The 22,546-nt window shown below is 46.3% G+C and overlaps 2 protein-coding genes across 2 annotated transcripts; both read left to right on the forward strand.

Moving 5' to 3' along the window:
• The first annotated feature begins 6,195 nt into the window (after positions 1 to 6,195).
• Positions 6,196 to 9,993, forward strand: LOC135397529 (glutamine synthetase 2 cytoplasmic-like). The gene is made up of 7 exons (XM_064629126.1): positions 6,196 to 6,281; positions 7,451 to 7,598; positions 8,066 to 8,227; positions 8,827 to 8,973; positions 9,029 to 9,168; positions 9,310 to 9,497; positions 9,636 to 9,993. The coding sequence occupies exons 1-7, from the start codon at positions 6,273 to 6,275 to the stop codon at positions 9,916 to 9,918; spliced, it is 1,077 nt and encodes a 358-aa protein (XP_064485196.1). The 5' UTR covers positions 6,196 to 6,272; the 3' UTR covers positions 9,919 to 9,993.
• A 2,322-nt stretch (positions 9,994 to 12,315) lies between these two features.
• On the forward strand, positions 12,316 to 21,846 carry LOC135397530 (SPRY domain-containing SOCS box protein 3-like). The gene is made up of 3 exons (XM_064629127.1): positions 12,316 to 12,381; positions 17,592 to 17,894; positions 19,502 to 21,846. Exons 2-3 carry the CDS (start codon positions 17,603 to 17,605, stop codon positions 19,948 to 19,950), a joined length of 741 nt encoding a protein of 246 aa, XP_064485197.1. The 5' UTR covers positions 12,316 to 12,381; positions 17,592 to 17,602; the 3' UTR covers positions 19,951 to 21,846.
• Positions 21,847 to 22,546: the final 700 nt, after the last annotated feature.

Raw genomic sequence — 22,546 nt, forward strand, 5'->3', positions numbered from 1 at the left:
GTTTTTAGGTTCTTTGGGTTACAAAGTGTCCTGCCCCACTCGAGGTGACACTTATATCGGGTGGAACATGTTCGGTACAAGGATCAGTAAAACATCCATTTTGACCAATTGTTGAAAGTGCTCTATGTTGTGTGGTCTGTGTTTGTTTCTTTTAGCGCTTTTATCGTCAAGGAAATGTAGCAACAAGCCCAAATGGATGTTTTACTGATCGATACAAGGAGCTACATGTTCGATACGTGGCGCTTTTGGAGCCCCAACGCCACCTATATACAGAAGGCCGCCTCCTTATTGCATCCTCTCCCTCAAATTCAAGAACTCGCAAATGATTACAGCGAACTTGAAACCTGTAGACCTGAATCTATAGATATAAAGTGAAACACGCTTTCCAGATGTGGGTCCGTTTTGTGCGTTATTTTAAACTTTTCCCATTTACTACGCGGCGACGTTCAATCACTACTCGCAGACGACGGTGGTTGATCTCCATGGCTACCGCCGTTGAAAGGCCGTTCATGATTGGCTACCGCCGTTGAAAGCACGATTCTGATTGGCTGACTCTTAGTTACGTCACGTCGACGAGTTAGCAGGCTTTCTCTATCTAGGTCTTGCTGATACATCCGGGCAGCGGGTTGCCCCAGTATATCTGGTGTGGTGACATCCGCAATGCGAGAGTGGCGCGGACCCGCATCAGCTCGCACGTCGAAGTTCCGTGAGTTAGCAGACGACGAAACCCGAAGACGAGCGACGGCGATGCCCCAAGCGTGATCCAGCGACTACAACAGCTAGATTATGAGCACGCATGTTCGGTTGGTAACTGTCACGTGACATCAAAGCTTACAAAGGCTAGCAATTTCCGAGCGCTCGGCCGTTTTACCACATTTTGACAAAGCGAATTCGTTCAGCCAATGGAGTTCATCTGTCTTATCGAAACTTGTGTCGAAATTGTAGAACAGAAAAAACCGCAATTTCAATCCCGATATTTTGGCCTTGGGAAAACACTAAGAAGTTTAGGGCTGCCTTTTCTTTTTTCTCCCCCTCCCCCTTATCTGCCAAAAAATGATGGTTTGTTAAGCAAGCTCAAGTAAAACTGAGCTCAAATAAAACGTAGATACACAATCGAATAGTACTCTTTCTTTTCTACTACACGCCCCCCCCCCCTTTTTTTTGTTCTCCCCAAATTGAGGGAAGGAACGATGTCACTCGCGATGATGGTTGGCGATTCCGTGCCACTACATCCAACGTGCCATTACATCCAACACGCCGGTACATCCAAAAACGAGCCGTTACGTCCAACATGCTGTTACATCCATTCTGCCGTTACATCCAACGAGACGTTACATCCATTTTACATCCATTCCTAATCCGAGCTTCTCCTCCCGTCGACCTTCTTACTTCCCATCGCCCCATGGCGACCCAGATTTTTTGGCCGTTACATCCATCGTGTCATTACATCCATCATGCTGTTACGTCCAACGCGTCGTTACATCCATACCGTGCTATTACATCCAACGAGCTGTTACATCCATCGTGCCATTACGTCCATCGATGGATGTAACGACACGATGGATGTAATAGCTCGTTGGACGTAATGGCCCCGTACCGGGAGCGTACTATGCGGCGTTAGTCGTGACGTTGCCCACCTTTGTGGGGCCGACAAGGGCGACCTCTGGTGCGCTCCCTATTTTTAAGAGTGTAAGCGAGATGTTCTCTCTCCGTAATTTCCATTTTTTGTCACTAAGAGGGTAAGCCTTCCGTTCTTCTTCTTTTTTTTTTTATGAAGGTTTTTACCGAGTTCAAATTAAGCGTATAGATGCACAGTGGACGGTTCTCTTTCTTTTTGACTGCAATTCGTATCGCGTGTCTGAATCTTTTCCTGTGTACTTTTGGGACTGGATTTGACCACTGTTCTAATATTGGCTGAAAATAGCAGACTTCTTCGGGGAAGAAACAACATCCAGTTTAGAGTGAAAAAGAGGGAGAGTTTCACCGCGTGCTGGAAAGTCCACATTATATCCGAAATAGTACTTAGTGCTGAATGTGTACGTTCTTTAGCTGCATATGTTTAGCAGGCAACACATTCGTTGACAATATGAGGAAGAGCGTCTTTTCTGTTGTTCCTCATACTCAATAAGGAATATGTTGCTTACAAGTCCACCAACTTGCTTGCCGCCTATACTTTTTTGCTCCTCGGCGTGTTTCAGAACGACGAGCTGCTCTATCTATTTGTCCCATCGGCTAGAGCCGCTAGACCTAACCAAGCGTCACTTCCGACAGACTGCCGGGGGAGGACCAGTAGTTTCACTTATTTCGAAGAGCGGTTTCCGCGCTAATTAAATATAACGACGCACACATATTGAAGTAACTTTTGAGTAAGCATTGAGTAGCCAGCCCAAAGTGGCTCGGGACTAGCATCTCCATTTTTGTCTTTTACAAATCAGATCAACTTTTGAGGAACAAAGAAAGTATGTTCGACACCGCGGCGTGAAGAAATCGGCACGTGCTCTCCATGCCATTTATTTCCTTGGCGTCTACTTATTGACACATCTGCAAGACTGGGAGGTATCCGGGTTCGAATCCCGGTGCCGGCTGGGTTTTCCTCTGACGCTTTCAGACCCAGGACGCACATTCCCCGTCAGTCGTGACGTTGCCAAGCTCTGTGACATCATCACCACCCGCAAGACGTCCAAGGCAGATTTCCAGAGTAGCTGGTACTATATACTCTTAAATTCAATGACACGTGCAAATCATTAGAGTACTATCCGTTTCTTTTTGCATTTAAAACTCCATGGAACCGAAATAGGCCTAACGTATCTATTGAGCCCTCTCTGCCATTTTCTGTGGTCAAGTGCACTTGAGGAGTACACAGCGAGCCATGACGCTATCCTAAACGTTGCTAAATCAACATAGTTCCGCTCTCACGGAAATGGAACCGTCACATGCAAACCCAATGCCATTGTTGCTAGCTTGTTTTCTCTGGGAGACAAGGGCTTAATGACATGTCTGAGACACGTCAAGCGGCACGACTACATTCATAGGTGGGGGTCACGTCACTAACGTTCGACATACACGGAAACATTTCACGAAAAACCTTCTTCAGTACGTTCAGGTCCGCTGTTCTCAAGACTAGAGTTCTTTGGGTGTATTAAAAATCTCAACTCACGATTCCGCAACTGCGGAATGAATAAAAGGCATCCAGGTCCTGTAAGAAGCTTCAAATCTTTTTTATTGGATTCACGGGGAAGCATGTTGTACGCGATGCATTTCAGAAGACTAATAGCGAATTCGGGTGGTCATTTCGTAGCAAAACGGCCGAGCGCTCGGAAATTTCTAGGTCGGCGACCGAGCTGGATCACGTGACCGTTGCCACCCGAACATGATTGCTAGGGATCTAGCGGTTTTAGGTACTACTTGGATCACGCTAGGGGCGTCGCGGTCGGAAGTCTTCGAGTTCTGTCGTCTGCTAAACCACGTGATTTCAACATGCGGACCAATGAGGGCACTCGCCACCGTTGCAGTGCGGATGTGACGACACCGGATACAGTTGAGAGAAACTGATGTTCTGAGGCTGGAACAACATAGAAGGGACAGACTTTCATCTTTCATAGTTGAACAATCTGCTGCTGGATCGTTTTGAGACCGGGCAAAAAAAGTGCTAGCTAGCAAATTCCGAGCGCTCGGAAAGCGCCACGCGAACATGCGAGATTTGCTTCATTTTGACCAAGCGAACATGACTGCTCGAGATCTGGCAAAAAAAAGTTGCTCCAAAATGACCATCCGAATTCGCCATAAGAACGATGTGTCTAAAGAAGGATCGAGTGACTCGAATCATTGGATCTCTGACGAGGGCAATAAAGAAATTAAAGGTGTCGTTCTAAGAACAAGGGTAGGTAGGTAGACAAAAGATAACTACCTATATAAAAATTGCCTCGTTGGATTGGGTTAAAAACAGAGCGTCGAAGCGAAACGTTTTCCAGTCTGTTTCGGGTTCGGCCATAAAGGTTCGGCCTTCGGATAAACAGCCTTCTTTGCGTCTGCGTTCTGACAGACCGGCCAGCGTCTATACCACGGTCTACACGTCTAAAATCGAAACTATAGATAAGTACGCCACGCCGCAGCCGTCGGCGCCGGAGCACTTGCAAGTTTCAAATGCTGTAACACAGGCGAGTTGCGGCACACTTGCAGCAGCAGTGCATTGCAGCCTCATTGAACATAGTGGTTCTGTAGCTACGTTTTTAATGTTCCACATGATGTTCTTACAATGCACTGCTGCTGCAAACTTTCGTTTCTTGTATAAGCGGCGGCGAGAGGACAACTTCCTTCACCTTGTATGTCCCGCGCTACCGAATCGACCGCCAGATCTCGAGAATTATGTCACATAAAACGGATTCAAACAACGGATAACAAACAAACGGATGTCGCCACCAGACGATGGGATAGATAACAGGCGGCACACACCAACCCGAATCGGTATTCGAGGTTTTTAGATCGGTTCGGTTCCGGTTCAGCACCAAGATGGCGATAGTAATAACGGTTAATTTCGGTTCGGTTCGACCTTCTGGTTAAAAATAATACGGAGATTGAGTAGTTACTCCAAAACAGGGGATGACAGAATTATTACGTGATTAAAACTTTCAATGGGTCACTGCTCAGAGGTGCGCGCGGGTGCAGTTATATCCGCGGATATCCGCGCTACATCGTGGTTTGCGGATAGAAATATAACGTCTTTAAATCCGCGCGGATAAAGTGCACACAAAACCGCGCACCTCTGCGGTTCGCGCGGATATCCGCATTCTATCCGCAATATCCCTGACCGGAAATCAGGAGGGTCTGGGTTCGAGTCCAGGTGTCAGCATTCTTTTTCCAGAGGTATTTGAATTCATTGATTCTTGGGCATTGGAGTCTCGTGTGTTTGTGTCGTTCATGTTTGTAGCCCGCCTGGGCTAATTCTCGTTGCAAGGCTTAGTGGCTCTGTCGACGTCGTCCAGCTGGAGCCACAATTGACGTAAATACAGTCTCGAACCTCGTTAATACGACACGCGAATTGAACTTGTACTCTTTCTGACCATTTGCTTCGGAACCGTTCCCTCCCTATGTATCCGACAACTACCGAAATTTCTTCCGCACACAATGGGGGTGTATTCTTCCTTCCATGTTGCGACCACCGTCGGTTCAGCGACTTCTCATCGTTGGTCGAACGAGCAATATTCTTAGGGAAAAAAAACTACAGACAGAACTGACTGACAACTAAACTGACACTCTTATTGGAGTCTCGTCATAAATAAACTGTAAGATGTTCTTCACAGTGTCTCTCGTTTCGCAATAAATAATAGCTCCGCTTCGTCTTACGCGATAGGGGTTTCTTTGATGCGTGTCATATACTGTTCGTTAGTGTGACAATTTGCTTTATGACCAATATCTGCGGGAACTGTCGTGGTCATACTGTCTGGGGTCGATTGTAATCCAAAATGGTGTCGACGTGTGGCCATCCTTTGCATCGCTGTGCCTTTATTAACAGCATTTTTCTTGACAATTCTGGGTGACATGATGTTCCTGAGTATGGTTTGCGTGGTGAAACGTTTGGTAATATAACATTTTCGTCGTGGGTTTTTTTCCTACAAATATAAGGGCTCCGACCATCGGCATGACGCCCGCTCGTTGATGGAATAGCTAAGGGTGTCCTGAAGACTGGGAGGTGCTGGGTTCGAATCCTACCGCCGACTGTGCTGTCTGGAGTTTACCCTTGGTTTTCCGTCAGACTTTCCAGACGAATGTCGGCACAGTTCCCCCTGAAGTCGACCCAGGACGCATACTAACCCCCTTCCTGCTGTCCTCTCTCTATCTGTCCACGTCGCTCATAGCCACAGTTGCTTCGCGGCGCTAACGTGGAATTTAAAAAATAAAATGGCTGTGGATGCGGGTACACCTACAACCTATGTCATCCGCGGATACAGTCAATGTCACTTGACACTGCTACGGTTCAAATGTCGACTATGCCCTGGCTTTGGCTCCGTCGCCCTCACTGAACGTATGCGAAGACGTGCGAGTAGTAAATTAATATAGCGACGGAATTGATTTTTATTGTTAGAGCGATTACTTGCTCTAGCTTCTGTGGTGACGTATCCTTGAAAAAGCACAGTGTACAAACATTCTCTCCAAATAAGTGGTTTCCGCTGTAATGAAGCATTGCACGCATGGGGGCGGAACTGGCCTTGATCGCCGAGGTCTAGGAGGGCCTTATAAGCGACTGTCTGGCGCAGTTCGGAAACTCTGCGACAATGAAAGAGGTGAGCTTCGTTTTTCCTTCCAATCCAACTTGGTTCAATGAGTAAGATAAGAAGGATGCCACTGTTTGCATGCAAAGGAAGAAAGGCTAAGATTCGGCAATATTTCGCCATTAGACATTCAAAGGGCTTCCGAAAAATCCGAAAAATCGTCTTTCTTCTACAGTCAACGAGCACGTTTTCGCGTGTGGGATAAATAAAAATTATTCCACTTAAAATCCCCTTATGCGTATTTTTCGCTACCTTGAGGCTCTGTCCACTTACCCTTTCACATTCGAAAGCGTCGACTCTCACACTTTAGTTTCAGTCGTTCCACGTATTCACGGGCCAACTTTCCAGCTAGGTAAAGGTCCGGAATGAACTTGAAAGAGTACGAAGGCATGGGAAATGTGAGATATTTGAAACACAAGTTTTCGTACAGCGCCTGCAGTTCTTCAGGTGAAGAACCTGAAGATCAACCTAAGATGTGCACGCTCTGCTCGAAAACTTGCGTATCAAATATCTTAAATTTATTTATTTATTATTTTAATTTTGTCGGGACCGCTCCACGTGGAAGGAAGGCTCTTGTGTTGACGATTGCCACACAAAAAATAAAAATAGAAGGACGGAAACGCTACTCTAATCTTTGTCGTTCCACGACTCAAGCTTCTGACGCGCGTAAGATAATTGTATACAAGAAGCAGTCCAAATTTAACTGATACATAACTATCGAGCGTGGAAAAAACGAGTATAATTTAACGACAGCAGATTAAGGAGAATCTTGGAGACGCATCCACCCAAGCAGCACAATGTACTGAAAGTCGAGTGCAATAGGGGTGGACGGGTATAGGTGGAAGACCTTGAACGAACTTGTAGCGAATATCAAGAACATTGATAAGACACATACCGTCCACCCCTATTGCACTCGACTTTCGGTACATTGTGCTGCTTGGGCATGCATGCATTGCACGTGTTTTTCCAAAGGCACAGAGGGAAAGGTTCCCGCTATACGAGAGACTACCAGCTACAACCGCTCTGAACTGAACTATCGTGAATGGAGTCTACCTTGGAGCTCTCGTTCACCATAATTCATCCTCTCATATTAACCTCTGTGAAGTGTGGTAGGGTCCTGTGGCTACCACGGGGAAACATCCCGTGTCACTTCTCCTTCATTTATTGTTGTTATGTGACAGGTCGTGGGAGCTCCGATCAAGGCCTGGTACCTGAATTTGCCACAGCCCAACAATACGGTGCAATGTACCTATGTCTGGATTGATGGCACAGGGGAAGGCTTACGCTGCAAGACTCGCACCGTCGACAAGGAACCACTTTGTCCAAAAGGTAAACGACCTTGTTTCATGCGAAAAGCGCGTCGAGCACATTTGGCGCTTTCTTTGGACAACCTGTCGCGGAGCTCGTTCTTGTGGGTACATGTTGGTACAACCTGTCGCTCTCATGACAGGATGTGGGGGATATGTTTACCAGGGATTTATCCACACACCCCTATCTTTGGCGACACCCTCATGTCTTTACGCGCTCCTACAGGGAGGCCTGTGCTATTTCAGCTACACATTGTAACTGTAATAATGATCCCCTTCCCGTACTTGCGATTCTGCGTAAACCATTCATGTTTATTATTATGTAAGAGGCAGATCACTTTGTAATGACAGGCCACCAATCTTCCAAGGGAGAAAAAGGCATAGCGTCTCAAATAAAGACGTTCCCTGGAATTGTGGTTAGGGCTTGCGTGACGAACCTAGCAAATAGTCTGTGTGTGAAGCAGGCTGATCGTAAACGGATGATCGCAGAACTCCCCATCTGGAATTTCGATGGTTCAAGTACGGGTCAAGCGGATGGTGCTAACTCGGACGTTTACCTGTACCCCGTGGCCCTTTTTCGGGATCCTTTTCTCGGCGGACCTAACAAGCTCGTCATGTGTGAGACTTACAAGCACGACAGCACCCCACACGGTGAGAAACACTCATTCATATCAGATTGCTTTCTTTCCCTCTCTCTCTCTTGGTATACTCGACTTCCAGCGCAGGATGTCTGCATGTTTCGGGGGGCGCATGAGTGCCAGAGTACAAGTTTTAAATTGCGCGATGCATATTTTGCAGGTTAGTGCATGATTGCATTTACGTTGCACGTTTTTGCATAAATGCATACTTCGATCACCAAGATGTGCGGGAAGTTTTACAAATACCCTGCCTATTAGCGCGGCAATGCATCGGCACTGCTTCGGGGGCTCAGAATATTGAAACGGGCAGTATACGGAAAGAGGACAGCGACGGTACAGGGAGAAAGTGCTAGTGCAGGTCCTTCAGTGCATTGTGACGTATTTCCGTGGAGGTGGAGCGTGTTTTACATTTCATTTCCTCGCCATTGTTCTTATTCGCGTCGAGGAGCTAGCAGCCTGAGAAGATGTCGCAGTCGCGCGAAATTAAATGGGTTTCCAAGTTGATGCTGCATATTTTTACAGTTTTCTTTGCATAAGTGCGTACATATTTCGGGGAGTTTTAGTGCATATAAATCCGCTCATAATATATAGCGATATAACGTTTCCCATAAGCAACCAACAAGAGACGAGCCTGTAAGCAAACGATGGATCGCTGCAAGGACCAAAAGCCCTGGTTCGGAATCGAGCAGGAGTATACCCTTCTTGATTTAGATGGAAGGCCCTATGGCTGGCCCAAGAACGGATTTCCAGGTCCCCAAGGTGAATCTTTCATCCCATATATACCGGGGAATTGCTAAACTTGTTTTTTTTTCAGGTCCCTACTACTGCGGCGTGGGCCCTGACCGCATCTACGGCCGCGACATCGTAGAGGCCCATTACCGCGCTTGCCTTTACGCGGGCATCCAGATAGCGGGAACCAACGCTGAAGTGATGCCTGCCCAGTGGGAGTTCCAGGTACTTAGGCAAGCTCACACAATGAAGCACATTGACGTTCGCGATGAACGGTGGTCAGTAGGCTCGAGAAATCTTTGGTCTCAGTATTTCAACGAGACGAAGGGAGCATTTCCCCTTTTCTTCCCCCGATCGCGTCAATAGGTTGGCCCTTGCGAAGGCATCGCCATCGGGGACCAGCTGTGGATGGCCCGTTACATCCTTCATCGAGTGGCCGAGGAACACGGCGTCGTCGTCAGCTTGGACCCAAAGCCTGTGCCGGGAGATTGGAACGGCGCCGGTGCTCACACCAATTTTAGCACCCTGGGAATGAGGGAACCAAAAGGAATACAGTGAGTAACCTTGCTTCATCTTCAGCTCGGAGTTGCCTCCTGAGCGGACGTTCTTCATATTGGCGGCAACTATATATATATATGTGTTTATATTTTGAGCGCACGGTGTCAATTTACACTTATTGAATCTGGGTACAGCGAAATTGAGGCTGCCATCAAGAAGCTGTCGCTGCATCATTCGGAGCACATCAAGGCGTACGACCCCAAAGGTGGCAGGGACAACGAACGCCGTCTGACGGGCCTTCACGAGACATCCAGCATCGAGGACTTCTCATCGGGAGTGGCGAATCGCGGCGCTAGTATTCGTATCCCACGACAGGTTGCCCAAGACGGCCACGGCTACTTGGAAGATCGTCGCCCAGCATCTAATTGTGATCCCTATGCAGTCGCGGAACGAATTGTCCGCACCGTATGTCTCTAACAATGGCTCGGAGACAAGATAGTCGACTGTACATAGTCGTACAGTATATAAAATGTTTTTTATTTACGTAAGAAACGACCCTCAAATGTCTCGTGAAAGCTGTCTTTCGCTTTTGTTCCTCTAGATTAGAGTGACAAATATGGGTCTGGCTACTCCAATACTTGTAGACTGGGAAAATACGGAGAAGTGTTCGCTTGTTTTGCTCTTCCAATCGGATGAAACCCCCCTGATATTGGAAATGTCTGACATTTGACACTCGCGGTGCCGCGGAAGTTAGAGAGGCGCCCGAGCTAGGGAATCCAGTGTAAAAAGCAAAAAAAGAAAAAGAAAAGACGTCCTATCGCCACAAAATGCATGCTTATTGAATTTACTTCAGAAATCCACGTTAATCGAGATGATGAATGGGGAGTTTCATCACCAAGGGCGATACTCTACTCCATTCCTCCTTGTGGTGATGTGGGGAATGAAATCCCTTCACAATAAGGATCCAAGTCCTATGGTGTCAAAAAGAGCTTTGCGGGCAGAGTGTTGGTGGCCATTCACCAAGCAATTCCGATAGAGAGCGAGAGTCCAGCGCGGTTCGGGAAGGTTGGTAGTGAAGAAGAATGCGCTCTAGATCTTCTAGATCACCGCAGTGACGGCACCTCGGAGAGTCAACTTGTCGCAAGCGGTATAATGCCACATTGAGTCGCATCCGATGAATTAATGCAGCATCTTGACGAGAGCTGTGTCGTGGCATGCGGAAAGCGAGCGTTGGATCAACTCTTCTCAGCATAGACGGGGGGAGAATGTCAGTTGTCCAATGCCGGGAAGCCATGGGCCGTCACTAGATTATCGAAGAATGGAACGACGGTCTCCTCTCGACAGCGCAATGCTCGTCCGTCTCCGAGACGCGAGAGCTGCTTCTGCAGCGCTGTCGGGCTGTTCATTCCGCACGACACCACAATAGGCTGGAACCCACTGGAGAACGTGCAGAGAAAACATTACCGAAACATCATGACCATATTTGTGCAAACGAAATTTCGGTCATTGTCGGATACATGGGAAGGGAGGGAACGGTTCTGAAGCGGCCATAAAGCGTAGTTTCGAGATTTATGTGGCTCCACCTGGGGGACGTCGACAGAGACAGGCAGGCTACAAATTTCTTCTTGGGCATTCGAGTCACGTGAGACTCGAATGCCCAAGAAGAAATGAATTCAAATGCCTCTGGAAAAAGGTGATGACGCGAGGATTCGAACCTAGACTCTCCTGATTTCCGGTTAGGGATATTTGCGGATAAAATGCGGATAACCGCGCGAACCGCAGAGATGCGCGGTTTTATCCGCACGTTATCCGCGCGGTTTTGAAGACAAGTATCCGCAAACCACAATGTAGCGCGGATATCCGCGTGGATATAGCCGCACCCGCACACACCCACTAGCTATCAGCCCTATGAACTCCACGGCAAAAGGATATCCAGGAATCTACACGTTATGAGAACGGTGTAGTAAACTCTATTCGAGGCCACTGGCTGTTACTTGAAACAGATCTACATATCTCAAGCTTTCGACAGGGTGTGCAACAGGTTCCTTTTTTCCGCCCTTGAAAAGTGCAAGGTAGGACACTTTCTCGAAAACTGAACTAGGATTTGTTATACACAAGGGGGGTTTCTACCCGTATTTTATTAATGGAAGTGCTAGTAATCATATCCCCACCGTATCTTCAGTTAGACAAGGTTGCCCATTTGTCACCTATATTATTTGCCCTGTATTTGGAACCTTCTTAAAGAATGTTAAGACCATGCTGCGAACCGTATCTTCTATTGCATGTTTAACACCGATGCCAGAATGTTATAAGCGTGTGTCTTTCGGAGCGGCAGGTTCCCTTGTGATGTTATTATGTAGTCTTTAAATGCTGAATTACCAATTTTGATGCCCTGCTATGAACCCATTGCTCTGGTAGACGAGAAGGTTTCTACGTCTGCAACGGCATATACAGATGGCGCATCCAAAAATGGCAAGTCTGCCTCGGCATTCGTCATGCCATCCAAAGGCGAGGACGACGTCTTTTGCATTCAACCTCATCATCAGTTGCGGAACTCTATGCCACCCTTTTCTTTCTGCAGCACATCGTTAATTTTACCCCGCGAGAATGGGCAGTGTTTACTGACTCCAAATCTGCACTGCAAGCTATCGAAAATCCTTGCATACGATGCTTTATCCGCACCCCTTGACAGTCCAGGACTGTCCAGGACAGTCAAGCTTGGAAATTGTTCCCAACAAGCAAGAGAGCAATCCAGAATGATGACAATCAGAAAAGTGGGACAATAGTTTCGGCTAGCTGTAGCCGAATAAATGTGGCTCATCTACGAACGGTGTGATATCGATCGGGTCACCCGTAGCAACGGATAGAAGAACGGAATGGCGCCCGCTTAGCGGTCGGGCGAAGACGTCGTCGGCGTCGTCGACGATCTCGACGCGAACGGTGGGTTGTTGCTTCTTTTTTACTCTTCAGAAACATAGCGATTTCGATGGTGTACAAGATTTGGCCAAAGTGGTCATAATAGAACAACAGGGATGAGCGGAGAGTTGGTGCCAGTTCATATCGAATTTTCCGCAGCAGAGTATAGACGAAGACGGAAGGTTAGGAAACAACACGAGACATCACCTCAGCGGTCATAATAGTTGGCCGTAATAGTTACGATTAGCTTTTTCTGGGCCTTATAATACTTAAATGTCTAACAGCACCGTTATTATTTCGCGGGTCAATAACTGCATCTCACTGTCAGGAACGAAGTCGTTATTGAATTTCGGTCGCATCAGCATGTCACGGATTTGTTGACGCAACGCCCACTGTGGAACAGATGCAACGCCATATTGCACGCGATAGTCGAAGCGAGGGACGCCCCAGCCCTCACTCTCCCAACCAGAGCCACAAGCACGCGTTGTGCAAGCGAAAACTGAAATGCAGAGTCGAGTGGAGGTACATTACCGATAACGTAGGGTATCTGGCATCGAAAGAGGGATAGATATTGTTTTCGTTGCTGTGGATCGTTGTAGGTTATACCGAGTGTGCTTTACAGTCAATAATCACAACACGAAAGTCCAAAGTGATCCGAATCATGCTGAAAATGGGCTTATAAAATGCCCGAGTAAGCCAATTATTTGCAATTGAATTTCCCCTGACGTCACCGCCCGTCACTTTTTTATGCAGATTCGAAACCAACTTTCAGCCGCCTTTACTTCAATTGCTAAACCCTACGGTCCGGAAAACAGGGGGCAATGAACCACTCGTCAGAGGCCTTTGTCTGTTGACGTCTCACGGCACTACCGTATGTGATACACCAGAGATCGATATATCAATCGATATAGAGCACGTCTAGACAATTCATAACACCACATTCGGCCAGATTTGCAGTTTTGCAATGACGAGGTGCACCGTAGGTAGAACCAAGGCGCACTGGGAGGAGCCATGAAACTCTGCAGAAATGACATCAGAGATTTCCCGCTCATCGCTCGGACATGTGCCTTTCTCGATCGTTCGACAGTGTGTCCAACATATATTTTTATGCGCATGAAAAAAGGTCGATTTCCCATCTTGGTCTATTTAAAATGGGATTACTCAGCTCACAATGAGGTTCATCTCCTGACACTTTAAGAACAGTATTATTATTTTATTCGTCGTTTATTATGGCGCGTACCAGTTATCCGGTATTGTGTGCAACAGGAACTAACGCAGTCCAGCAATTATCCTGACGTCGAAAAGTCCTGTCCTCATTAGGGTAGAGGAATTCCGAACCCACATCTGACCATCTGTCGGCGTGAATAAAAAAGGGCTCCCCCTCATCTGGCAGATGGAAGGATCCCCAGCGACCATCAGCAGATGTTTTTCTCCCGCATCAAATAAAACCAGCATAGAAATCCAATGAGGTACACAATATACGGCTCGGCGTCAAAGTCGCGATGAAAAGGTAGTCCACTGAGCGGTCATCTCACATATATGGTCCCTGGGAAGGCTTTTTCCACATTTTTTATCTATTCATAAACATGCATCGGACGGTTATGTTTAGTTTCCCTAGACCATTATTGCGCCAGAAAGAAATGTCGTCCCCTACACCCTCACACTAAAAGAAGGAGGGCGACCATCGACTTTCCCTTTCTTTCACCCAACGTGGTGGGAAACCCCTCAGCTGGGCAGCCCATTATGGAATGACGTCAGCGGGCCTTTTAAAAAGGATTCTCGTTCCGCAGCTTTTCCAAAAAGAACAGCCTTTCCTCGTACATGGATGCGTTCTAAAAGTTTTTCCTTTTCCCCCTTATTTTCTGATTGTGTCATCCACACAAATATGTATCCAATGTGGACAATGAACCTAATGAGTATGGAGCGCGGATATTCACGCAAATGCATGGTTTTCTCGATATGGTTTCGCATGTGGACGATGAAAAAACACCTTTGATCTCGATTTGGGACCGATCAGAAATCATTTATATGCACTCTGTATGCGATAAAGCTTTCTCGATAGTGCCGCTGTCGAGACCCATTCAATGACCCATAACTGAATAATTGTCTCTTATAAGTATCGTAATTATATTTCGTAATAATTATATTTTATGAAACGACGGTCTCTTCGGTAAGCTGAACAGAACACGGAGAAGAAAAGTTGCGAAGCATATAGCCCAAGATTTTTCTAATGCGCCTAACGTTGGGCTCGCCATGTCTCAGCGCCCGTGGGACGCAGAATGGGAGGGGGGTATCGTTTATCGAAAGAAAGAAAAAATAAGAAAGAGAGGGCGGTCTGCCTGCAGAGACTGGCGGTGAGTTGCCACAGAGAAAGAAAAACGGGAAACGACAGGGCAAAACGACCCCCCCCCCAAAAAAAAAAGAACGGGACACACCAACAAAACATACGACACATAGCAATGATCCGCGTAATGGTACATATAAATGCATGTTTTGCACGTTGTGGCATATATTTCGCAAGAAAGTGCATGAAAAGTGCATATTTTGCCATATTTGTCGGTCAGCAGGCTGGGCGCTGCCCCCATTTGTAGATAGTTCGAGATAATGATGGAGATGAGGATTCAAGTGATCAAAGCAGGGTGGCAGGGGTGTGTGTTTCTTGCCATAGTTGCAGATGCGAGAGCTTACTTCTTTTTTCATGGATGGTTTCGGGACGGCGTTGGGCAGTGCGAAAATTCTGGTCGGAATGGAATATTTTCCATGGTTTGGTGAGGTTAAGTGCGGTGTTCATCCCGTACATCATCCACTGCGCGTGCATGGTCGATGGGCCGTACTTGACCTTCACCACATTGTCGTCACGAAGACGGGCAGCGTTCTCATTTTAGCCAGCGTGATGCAGTGCAAAGCCATTATACGAAACAACAGAGAAGTGATGTTCTCAGGCTGGAACAACATAGACATACAAAGCCTCAAATTGCCTAAGAAATTAGCCATGGAAGATGAAAGTCACTGAAAACGTCGAACCCACATCTTCTCGATTACCTGTAATCCAGAAGATGTGGGTTCGAGTCCTACAGCTGGCTAACCTTTTCAGTGATTTCCATCTTTCATACGAAACAAGCCTGCGACGACGGACAGCACGAACACGATGATGATGATTGGGGTTTTCATGGCGCACGGACAACTAAGGTTATAGTGCGCCACGAAAAACATGTTTTTTAATGTGTTTTTTGTGTTGACCATGCTCATGCTTGTTGCGTCATGGGTTTCGTCGTCGAGCTATACTGCGTTGACGCTATTTTATCCATTACAAACGCAAAGCCTTGAGCTCCATCATTTATATCTCCGTGCGCAAGTGCTCTCTGTTGCGTGCTGCAGAACGAAGGCGTGTTATCCCTAACAAAATACTTAGTTTTTCTATAAAAAAAATGCCATCTGGTGCGTTGCATTCGTACCAAGATCAAGAAAAAACATTTTATATATGGATGATTTTTACCGCATATTTCGAATATTTTCAATGCATAGTTGCATGCTCATTTCGACAGTTTTTAGTGCATATTTATCCGCGCTATACTAATGACGTTCAGAAGGCGTCGGATTTCGTACGAACATATATGTGGGACGGATGGCCAGACTCGCCGCGGGAGGATAAAAAAATACCTCTCATATTACAAAGCCCCTCTGATTTCTGCTCAGCTATTGATTGCGGCGCGACGCTAACATGCTGTCGGAGTTAATTCAACGTCTGTCGAGGTAAAAAGTATGGTAAAACAATAAAAGTGAACAGGGGTGAAATGAACTGCGAATCAAAGTAGGGTCTGTTTGCCTCTTCCATGCAGCCAACACCGATTTCATTCATCGGGATTTTATCATCACAGTTGGATCATCTGTCAACTGAAGACGCTTTCTTTTGAGTTCTGTATTAATTTTTTTTAAGTACGACGAAACTTTAGTGGTTAATTTTCGTCTTTTCCATTTTATCTAGACAACATCTTTATTTGTAACTGTAGTCACATCATCACCACTGTTTTGGCGCATTATGGCCTTAATTATCGATGCGCCAATAAAACGCAAATCATCATCATCACAATATCCGAAGGAAATCAATGGTGGCCGTTATTTCTAACGAATGCGGGTGTATGTCAGCTTTCCAGGTGCGGTGCGTCCCCGGACGCTGAGATAATGGCGACCCAACGTTAGGACACTTCTTGGACGATATACTCTTCTTCTCCATTTTCTGTACCGCTTATAGAAGAGACCCCCGTTTTATGAAATGTAATTATTACGAAATATAATTATAATACTTATATGTTATGCGTCAGTGAAAAGAATCCTCTCGACAGTAGCGGCACTGTCGAGAAAGCCTCATCGTATCCAGAGGTTGAGAGAGAGAGAGTCTAACGGACGAAGCCATATTCAAACGAAGCCCCAATAATGGTGACAACAGCAGAGTCGCGTGCCCTCCAAGGTAGAACCGTTGAAAGAAAACAAATCCCAAGTACCGTACCGGTTCACAACACTGATAGAGCACCCCAAAACCGTTATCCTGTGGCTTAAGCCACAGCTGGAACAGCTGCTCCCCCCTCTCCCACCTGCCAGGAGGGGGAGCTTCCAATGGAATAAATAAAAGAAACGTGCTTTATGACGTCATCAGCGACAGTGTTAGAAGCGCGTGCCTCTTCATGAGGGCCATAAGAACTGAGGGTGGCGGTAGTGGTAGTCGCATGGCTCTTGCGATACATGTGGAGGCCGTCACGTGTGACGCCACGCGTCTCTTGACGCAATATGGTGGCCCATGCTGAACACGTGAGTTTTCAAGTTGTCCATGTGTCAATCTCGTACTTTAGAACGCTTCGCAATGGCAGATTCAGCATGGAAAGATGGCATTGAATCTATGGTATCTGGTCGAGTTCGACCCAGGTCGGGTTAAGCATTTTTGAAAATTGAAATACGTCTTCTAAGTTGATGAACGAGTACAAAAAATGGCACCCAGGTTTGACTACTTTCCGGCTTCTGTACAAAGCTAAGACACTCATCTACAGTTTGCTATCGTGATTTTTCCAGCCCGGAAGAGGGTTTATACAATTGCACCCAGTGATTTATGCACACACACACTCCCTCAAGTGTGGCTCTTTATCCCCTACACAGGGGTCTTTGCTCCCCCATGTTTGTGACTCTGGATAAACCACTGATTGAACCGGCTGTTTCAACAAGTTCTGTCTTGATGTTCAAAGATCGTGGCGGTATGAGCCCCAACGAGCCTTATTCGCCACTCCTGTGGGGTGCTCCGGACACATGGACCTGGAGCCGACGTCACAAGTCGACGGAAGTCCGGCTGCACGGTCCTTTCACCGCTCAGTTTCATCCTAACTGGAGTAACGGCACGGCCGCTGTGAGGTGTTCACGCCCTCTGGCACACAATCGGAGGACCTACTGGGAAATCAGGGTGTCCCAGAGGGTATTCGGTACGAGCATGATGTTCGGCGTCGCTACTCGGTCGGCAAGACTGCACGCCAACACCTTCGTCAACCTACTAGGTGAGGCGACTTTTCATATTAACCCTTCTTCCATTTATCGAATCAGTAGACGAACGTGTGAAACATTTACAGGGTGTCTCAGTTAAATCCCCGGGTTAAATAATTCGCGAACGGGTGCACCGATCGATGAACTTTCTTTCCTACAAGTATCTGTCCGATACCACCTACAAGCTGCGCACACTGTGAATGAGTGGGAGGCGCTCATTATTTAAATAAAAATTCAAATGAGTTTCGTAAAAAAACGTAACTTCTAAATCAGGGCGCTGTCGACATTAAAATGGTTACTACCCCTTTTGGGACCTTCAGTGGATACCTTTTAGAGAAAAGCCTGGCGGGTCATTTGTTGCAGTAATTAATTGCTTTCGGTTTCCATATTTTGTCGCGGTTGGTCGCGGTGAAGCGCAAAATGACGTAATTCGTTGGTGTATTTCATTGGTGTAAGGACATAATTCAATCGTGGACAAGGGAGTGGAAGAGCGTCCTTTTGCGCTTCACCGCGACCAGCCGCGACAAAAATATATAAACCGAAACCAAATAATTACTGCAACAAGTGACCCGCTTCGGCGCAGATTTTTCTCTAAAAGGTGTCCACTGAAGGTCCCAAAAGGGGTAGCACCCATTTTAATGCCGACAGCGCCCTGCTTTAGAAGTTACGTTTTTTTACGAAACTCATTTGAATTTTTATTTAAATAATGAACGCCTCATTCACACGGTGCGCAACTTGTAGGTGGTATCTGACAGACACGTGTAATATTCGATTGGTGCACCCGTTCGCGAATTATTTAGCCCGGGGATTTAACTGAGACACCCTGTATATCCTTTTCTGGATATCCTACCAGGAAGGAAATACATGGCTCACATATAAAATATTACGGAGACAATGAAGCGTACCACACAGGGTATACACTGCATACACTCGAACTCATTCTGAAAAGCTCCTTGAAATTCGCAGGTGTCGAACCAACTACGGCGTATTTCAGTTCTCCAGTTTTTCGAGTAGAAAGTGGAGCTCATTACCACTTCGCATTAAAAACACGTCATCGCACATTTTCTTCAAATTCGCCCTTTGTAGTCACGTACACACCATATGATTCACTTCGTGTGAATCGTTAATTCATTGTGAATCTTGGTTGCCTTCTATTTCTGTTCATTCGTAGCATGATAACTTGTAATTACATCATGTAAAACTATGTATGTATTCTTAACTGCTTGTTTGCCAATGCTTTCATGACGAGTTGCTTCGCCGTGTTTTCTCTCTGGTCAATAACTTGAGGTCCCTGCTCTAATTTTTAACTGCATTAAAACTGCATTTTAACTGCATTCTTCATTAAATGACATGTGCAGCTTGTATTTGTGTAAAGAAAATATACTTGAAACCTAAACAGTAAACACAAGCCAGTGTCATTTGTTGGACACGTCCTGAGCAGCATTTTACAAAATCTCAGCAAAAGCGTCGCGACTAGTCTTCTATACTGCCTAGTACAACAGTCTATGTTCGAAGTACCTCGACCTTTCCACGCTTAAGCCAAGTTGAACAATCTTACACAAAGTTTTAGGGGCTACTCCGTGTGAAATCCCGCCAAGTGTGATGTTTAAATGTGCTCCAGGTGAAGATCAGCATGGCTGGGGACTTTCCCACAAAGGACTCTTGTGGCACGCCGGAAGGTGGCGCACATTTACTCGACCTTTCCCAGAGAACGAGGCTACGGTAGTGGGCATGCTATACGACGGACGCAGGGGCACACTCACATACTACAAGGACGGCGTGTGTCTAGGAGTCGCCTTTGAGGGTCTGGCCGGCCACGACCTGTACCCGGTCGTCTCCTCCACGGCAGCCAAGACGGAGATGACGCTAGGAGCAGTGCGTCGAGAGTTTGTCAACCTCCAGGACCGCTGTCGCGCCGTCATTTTGAACAGAGTGCGCCAAGGAAGCGAACACACACTCACTTTGCCATCCCTATTGAAGCGCTACATCCTAGAGGGACGGGAAATTGGGCGTCGCTGTGACGTCACGAATGGCTCTCTAGAGGGTGTGGCCCCTAAGTGGGTCTGCTAATTACCCCCATCGTAGGTAAGGAAATTTTCGGCTCTTTTGAGCTCAAGTTACTCGACTCATTCCTCGCATCGACTGAGTTCACATAATCAGGAACAAACCTGCTTGTTTTGCTGCCAAAATAATTATTGAGGCTTAAACAGCAATCGCCACGATCTTGGTTCTTAGGGTACATCTGTGTTGTTGCTTCTTATGACTTGTGAGAACTCATGTATCGTTGGAAGGGGAGTGGCGTTGTCAACTTGGTGTCGTCATTTTGCAGGTAGCGTTGCGGTCTCGAAATCAAAGCGAAAACTGGCTGTTAAACGTAGCCGGGGGGAGTGTGAGAGGATACGAGGGGTGAAATCCTGCTTCCCATATGTACACCACTACCAATCTGTTTTTCTGGCTACGCTACTAAACGTAATTTTTTTTCTTTTGCGTAGATCTACGGAGCCTCTAACGAGTTGTGGGGCATAAAAAAAAACAGTTTCCCTAGATGTTGTATGCGAGGAAAGTTTGAATTATTTATTCGAGTTATTTATTTTAACACGATGTACATAGAAAAAAAAAAGTATTTATCGACGGTCATTCATCGGCCACAGGATGAGTGCGAAACTCTAGTCAAACAAGTGAAAAAGAGTCTATCCATGTGTCCACAAAACAACGTCGGTCTTTGACATTGTGCTCGCTGATGCTGACGTTGCACAGTGTGACTTTTGTGTGTCCTCAGAAGAGACACCTTTCCGTGTGTCATATTGTCATGAAGTTGTCCAACTGTCTCGGATTTTCAACAACTTTGCAGTCTCCATGTACGTAGTTTTGTAAAAAAAAAAAAATGATAGCATTCCATTTGCTTCGCGGGAGTGTCATGTCTTACCGCGTATAGTACCCAGCCCCTTTAGAACGCGTCCCTACTTTACACCCCTACGAAAGGGTAATCCCTCGCAGGGGTGTTGGTCAGTCAGGGGTAAATTAATGAAAAAGTAACTAAGTTACCGCTCCTTGTGAAGATAGTAACTGAGATAGCACAGCAACGAGATGTAACTGCTAACAGCTACAGTTACCACGTTAAAGTAACTAAGAATAAATGTAACCCTCAAAAACTTAATTATTGTCTTCGGGGTGCTTATGAGATGGCAAAATTCGTGGAGTTCCTGATTGGGAGAAGAAAAAAAAAGATGAGTGCAATTCATGTTCATATACTTTGTCATTATCATGTTCGAAAGAACGACAGAACGACACTTAGGAAACTGTAGCGTGGAAAAGATTGCTATACTTACAACTACAGTTTACAGTTACTTTAAACAAAAGCGTTAACTAGTTACCGGTATTTTTGTAGGAACCTATCTAATTACTATAGCTATTCACTGAGGACAGTAACTAGTTTCAGTTAAATGTAATTGATACTACCCAAGGCTGGCTTCGATGGTACCCTCCATGCTCCAGAACATTCCATACACAAACCAGTCCGAAAATTCGAGCTGGTACATTATAGTCATTTGTTTGCGTATAATAAAGTGTGGTTTAGCCCTATCATTGTCGAGGCAATGAAACAGGCGACCTTCGATAAGGATTTTATCTACCATATGTTTCTTGAACGCTCAGTCCCAATGCGCTGAAAGGTGCAGTTCGTCGGTGCGGTGCTTTGTAAATCTGCCCACGAAAGTGCGTGAATGAAGTTTCTGTATACCCTTTGAGTTCATTGTGGGATGTTGATAACATGCTTTTGAAAGAAGGTATACTGCAGCCAATCAAATGAGTGGATCGTTACCCGGCAACGGGCCTCTGAAATATCTCAACCTGTATCTATGTGTATGTGTGAAGACTCGCCAAAGTGCGACGCCAGTGAATCTGTTGTGCCATAAGCTTTATTAATGTGTATTGATATTTATTTCGCCGAATAAACATTCACCAGACTGGACCAAATTTCCCTCACCAACCAGCAGTAGGACAAGCAGGTGTTAAAGGTAACACTTTTCTCTCTTGGAGTATGCCGATTGGGGTCTGCATAGCTGCCAAAATAACAAGGAACCCCCCCCCCCCCCCAAAAAAAAAATAAAAATAAAATAAGTATCCCGTAGACGATTGGTCATTGGTCCACGCTCTTGACGGTCATTTGCCACGAGGTGTCCCGAATTCGAATCGGGCGCCAACTGCATGTGCTGTCTGAGTGTTTTCCCTGGGTTTTCCTCAGACGCGTTAGGACAAATGTCGGCGCAGTTCCCTGTGAAGGCAGCAAAAGGACACGCGCGATTCCCCCGCGATAGTCGTGGCTCGCCCCTCCAGCCACTGCCTCCAGCTGGCTGTTTCACACCTGGCGGACACCAGCAGAAGCACTCAATGAATGATTATTACAGCGGATCACAGTTACATTTCGCGCTGACCCGAAACTACCGCAACTTCTCTTCGTGCGCGATCAAGTTTCCCGGCTTAGAGAACTCAAACAGCAACAGCACTGCTCAATTCCACAGTGCAAAAATGCTGCGGAGAAGAATATTCAATGTTGAGAAGGGGAAGAGGAAAAGATACTATCATAGGAGCAGCGTGAACGAAAACAACGCGCGAGTTATGTTATTTGTACAAGTTTTGTCCACTGTCGGCTGTACGCCCGTCTGTG

The sequence above is a fragment of the Ornithodoros turicata genome, chromosome 6 (assembly GCF_037126465.1).
Source record: "Ornithodoros turicata isolate Travis chromosome 6, ASM3712646v1, whole genome shotgun sequence".
Taxonomy (NCBI): domain Eukaryota; kingdom Metazoa; phylum Arthropoda; class Arachnida; order Ixodida; family Argasidae; genus Ornithodoros; species Ornithodoros turicata.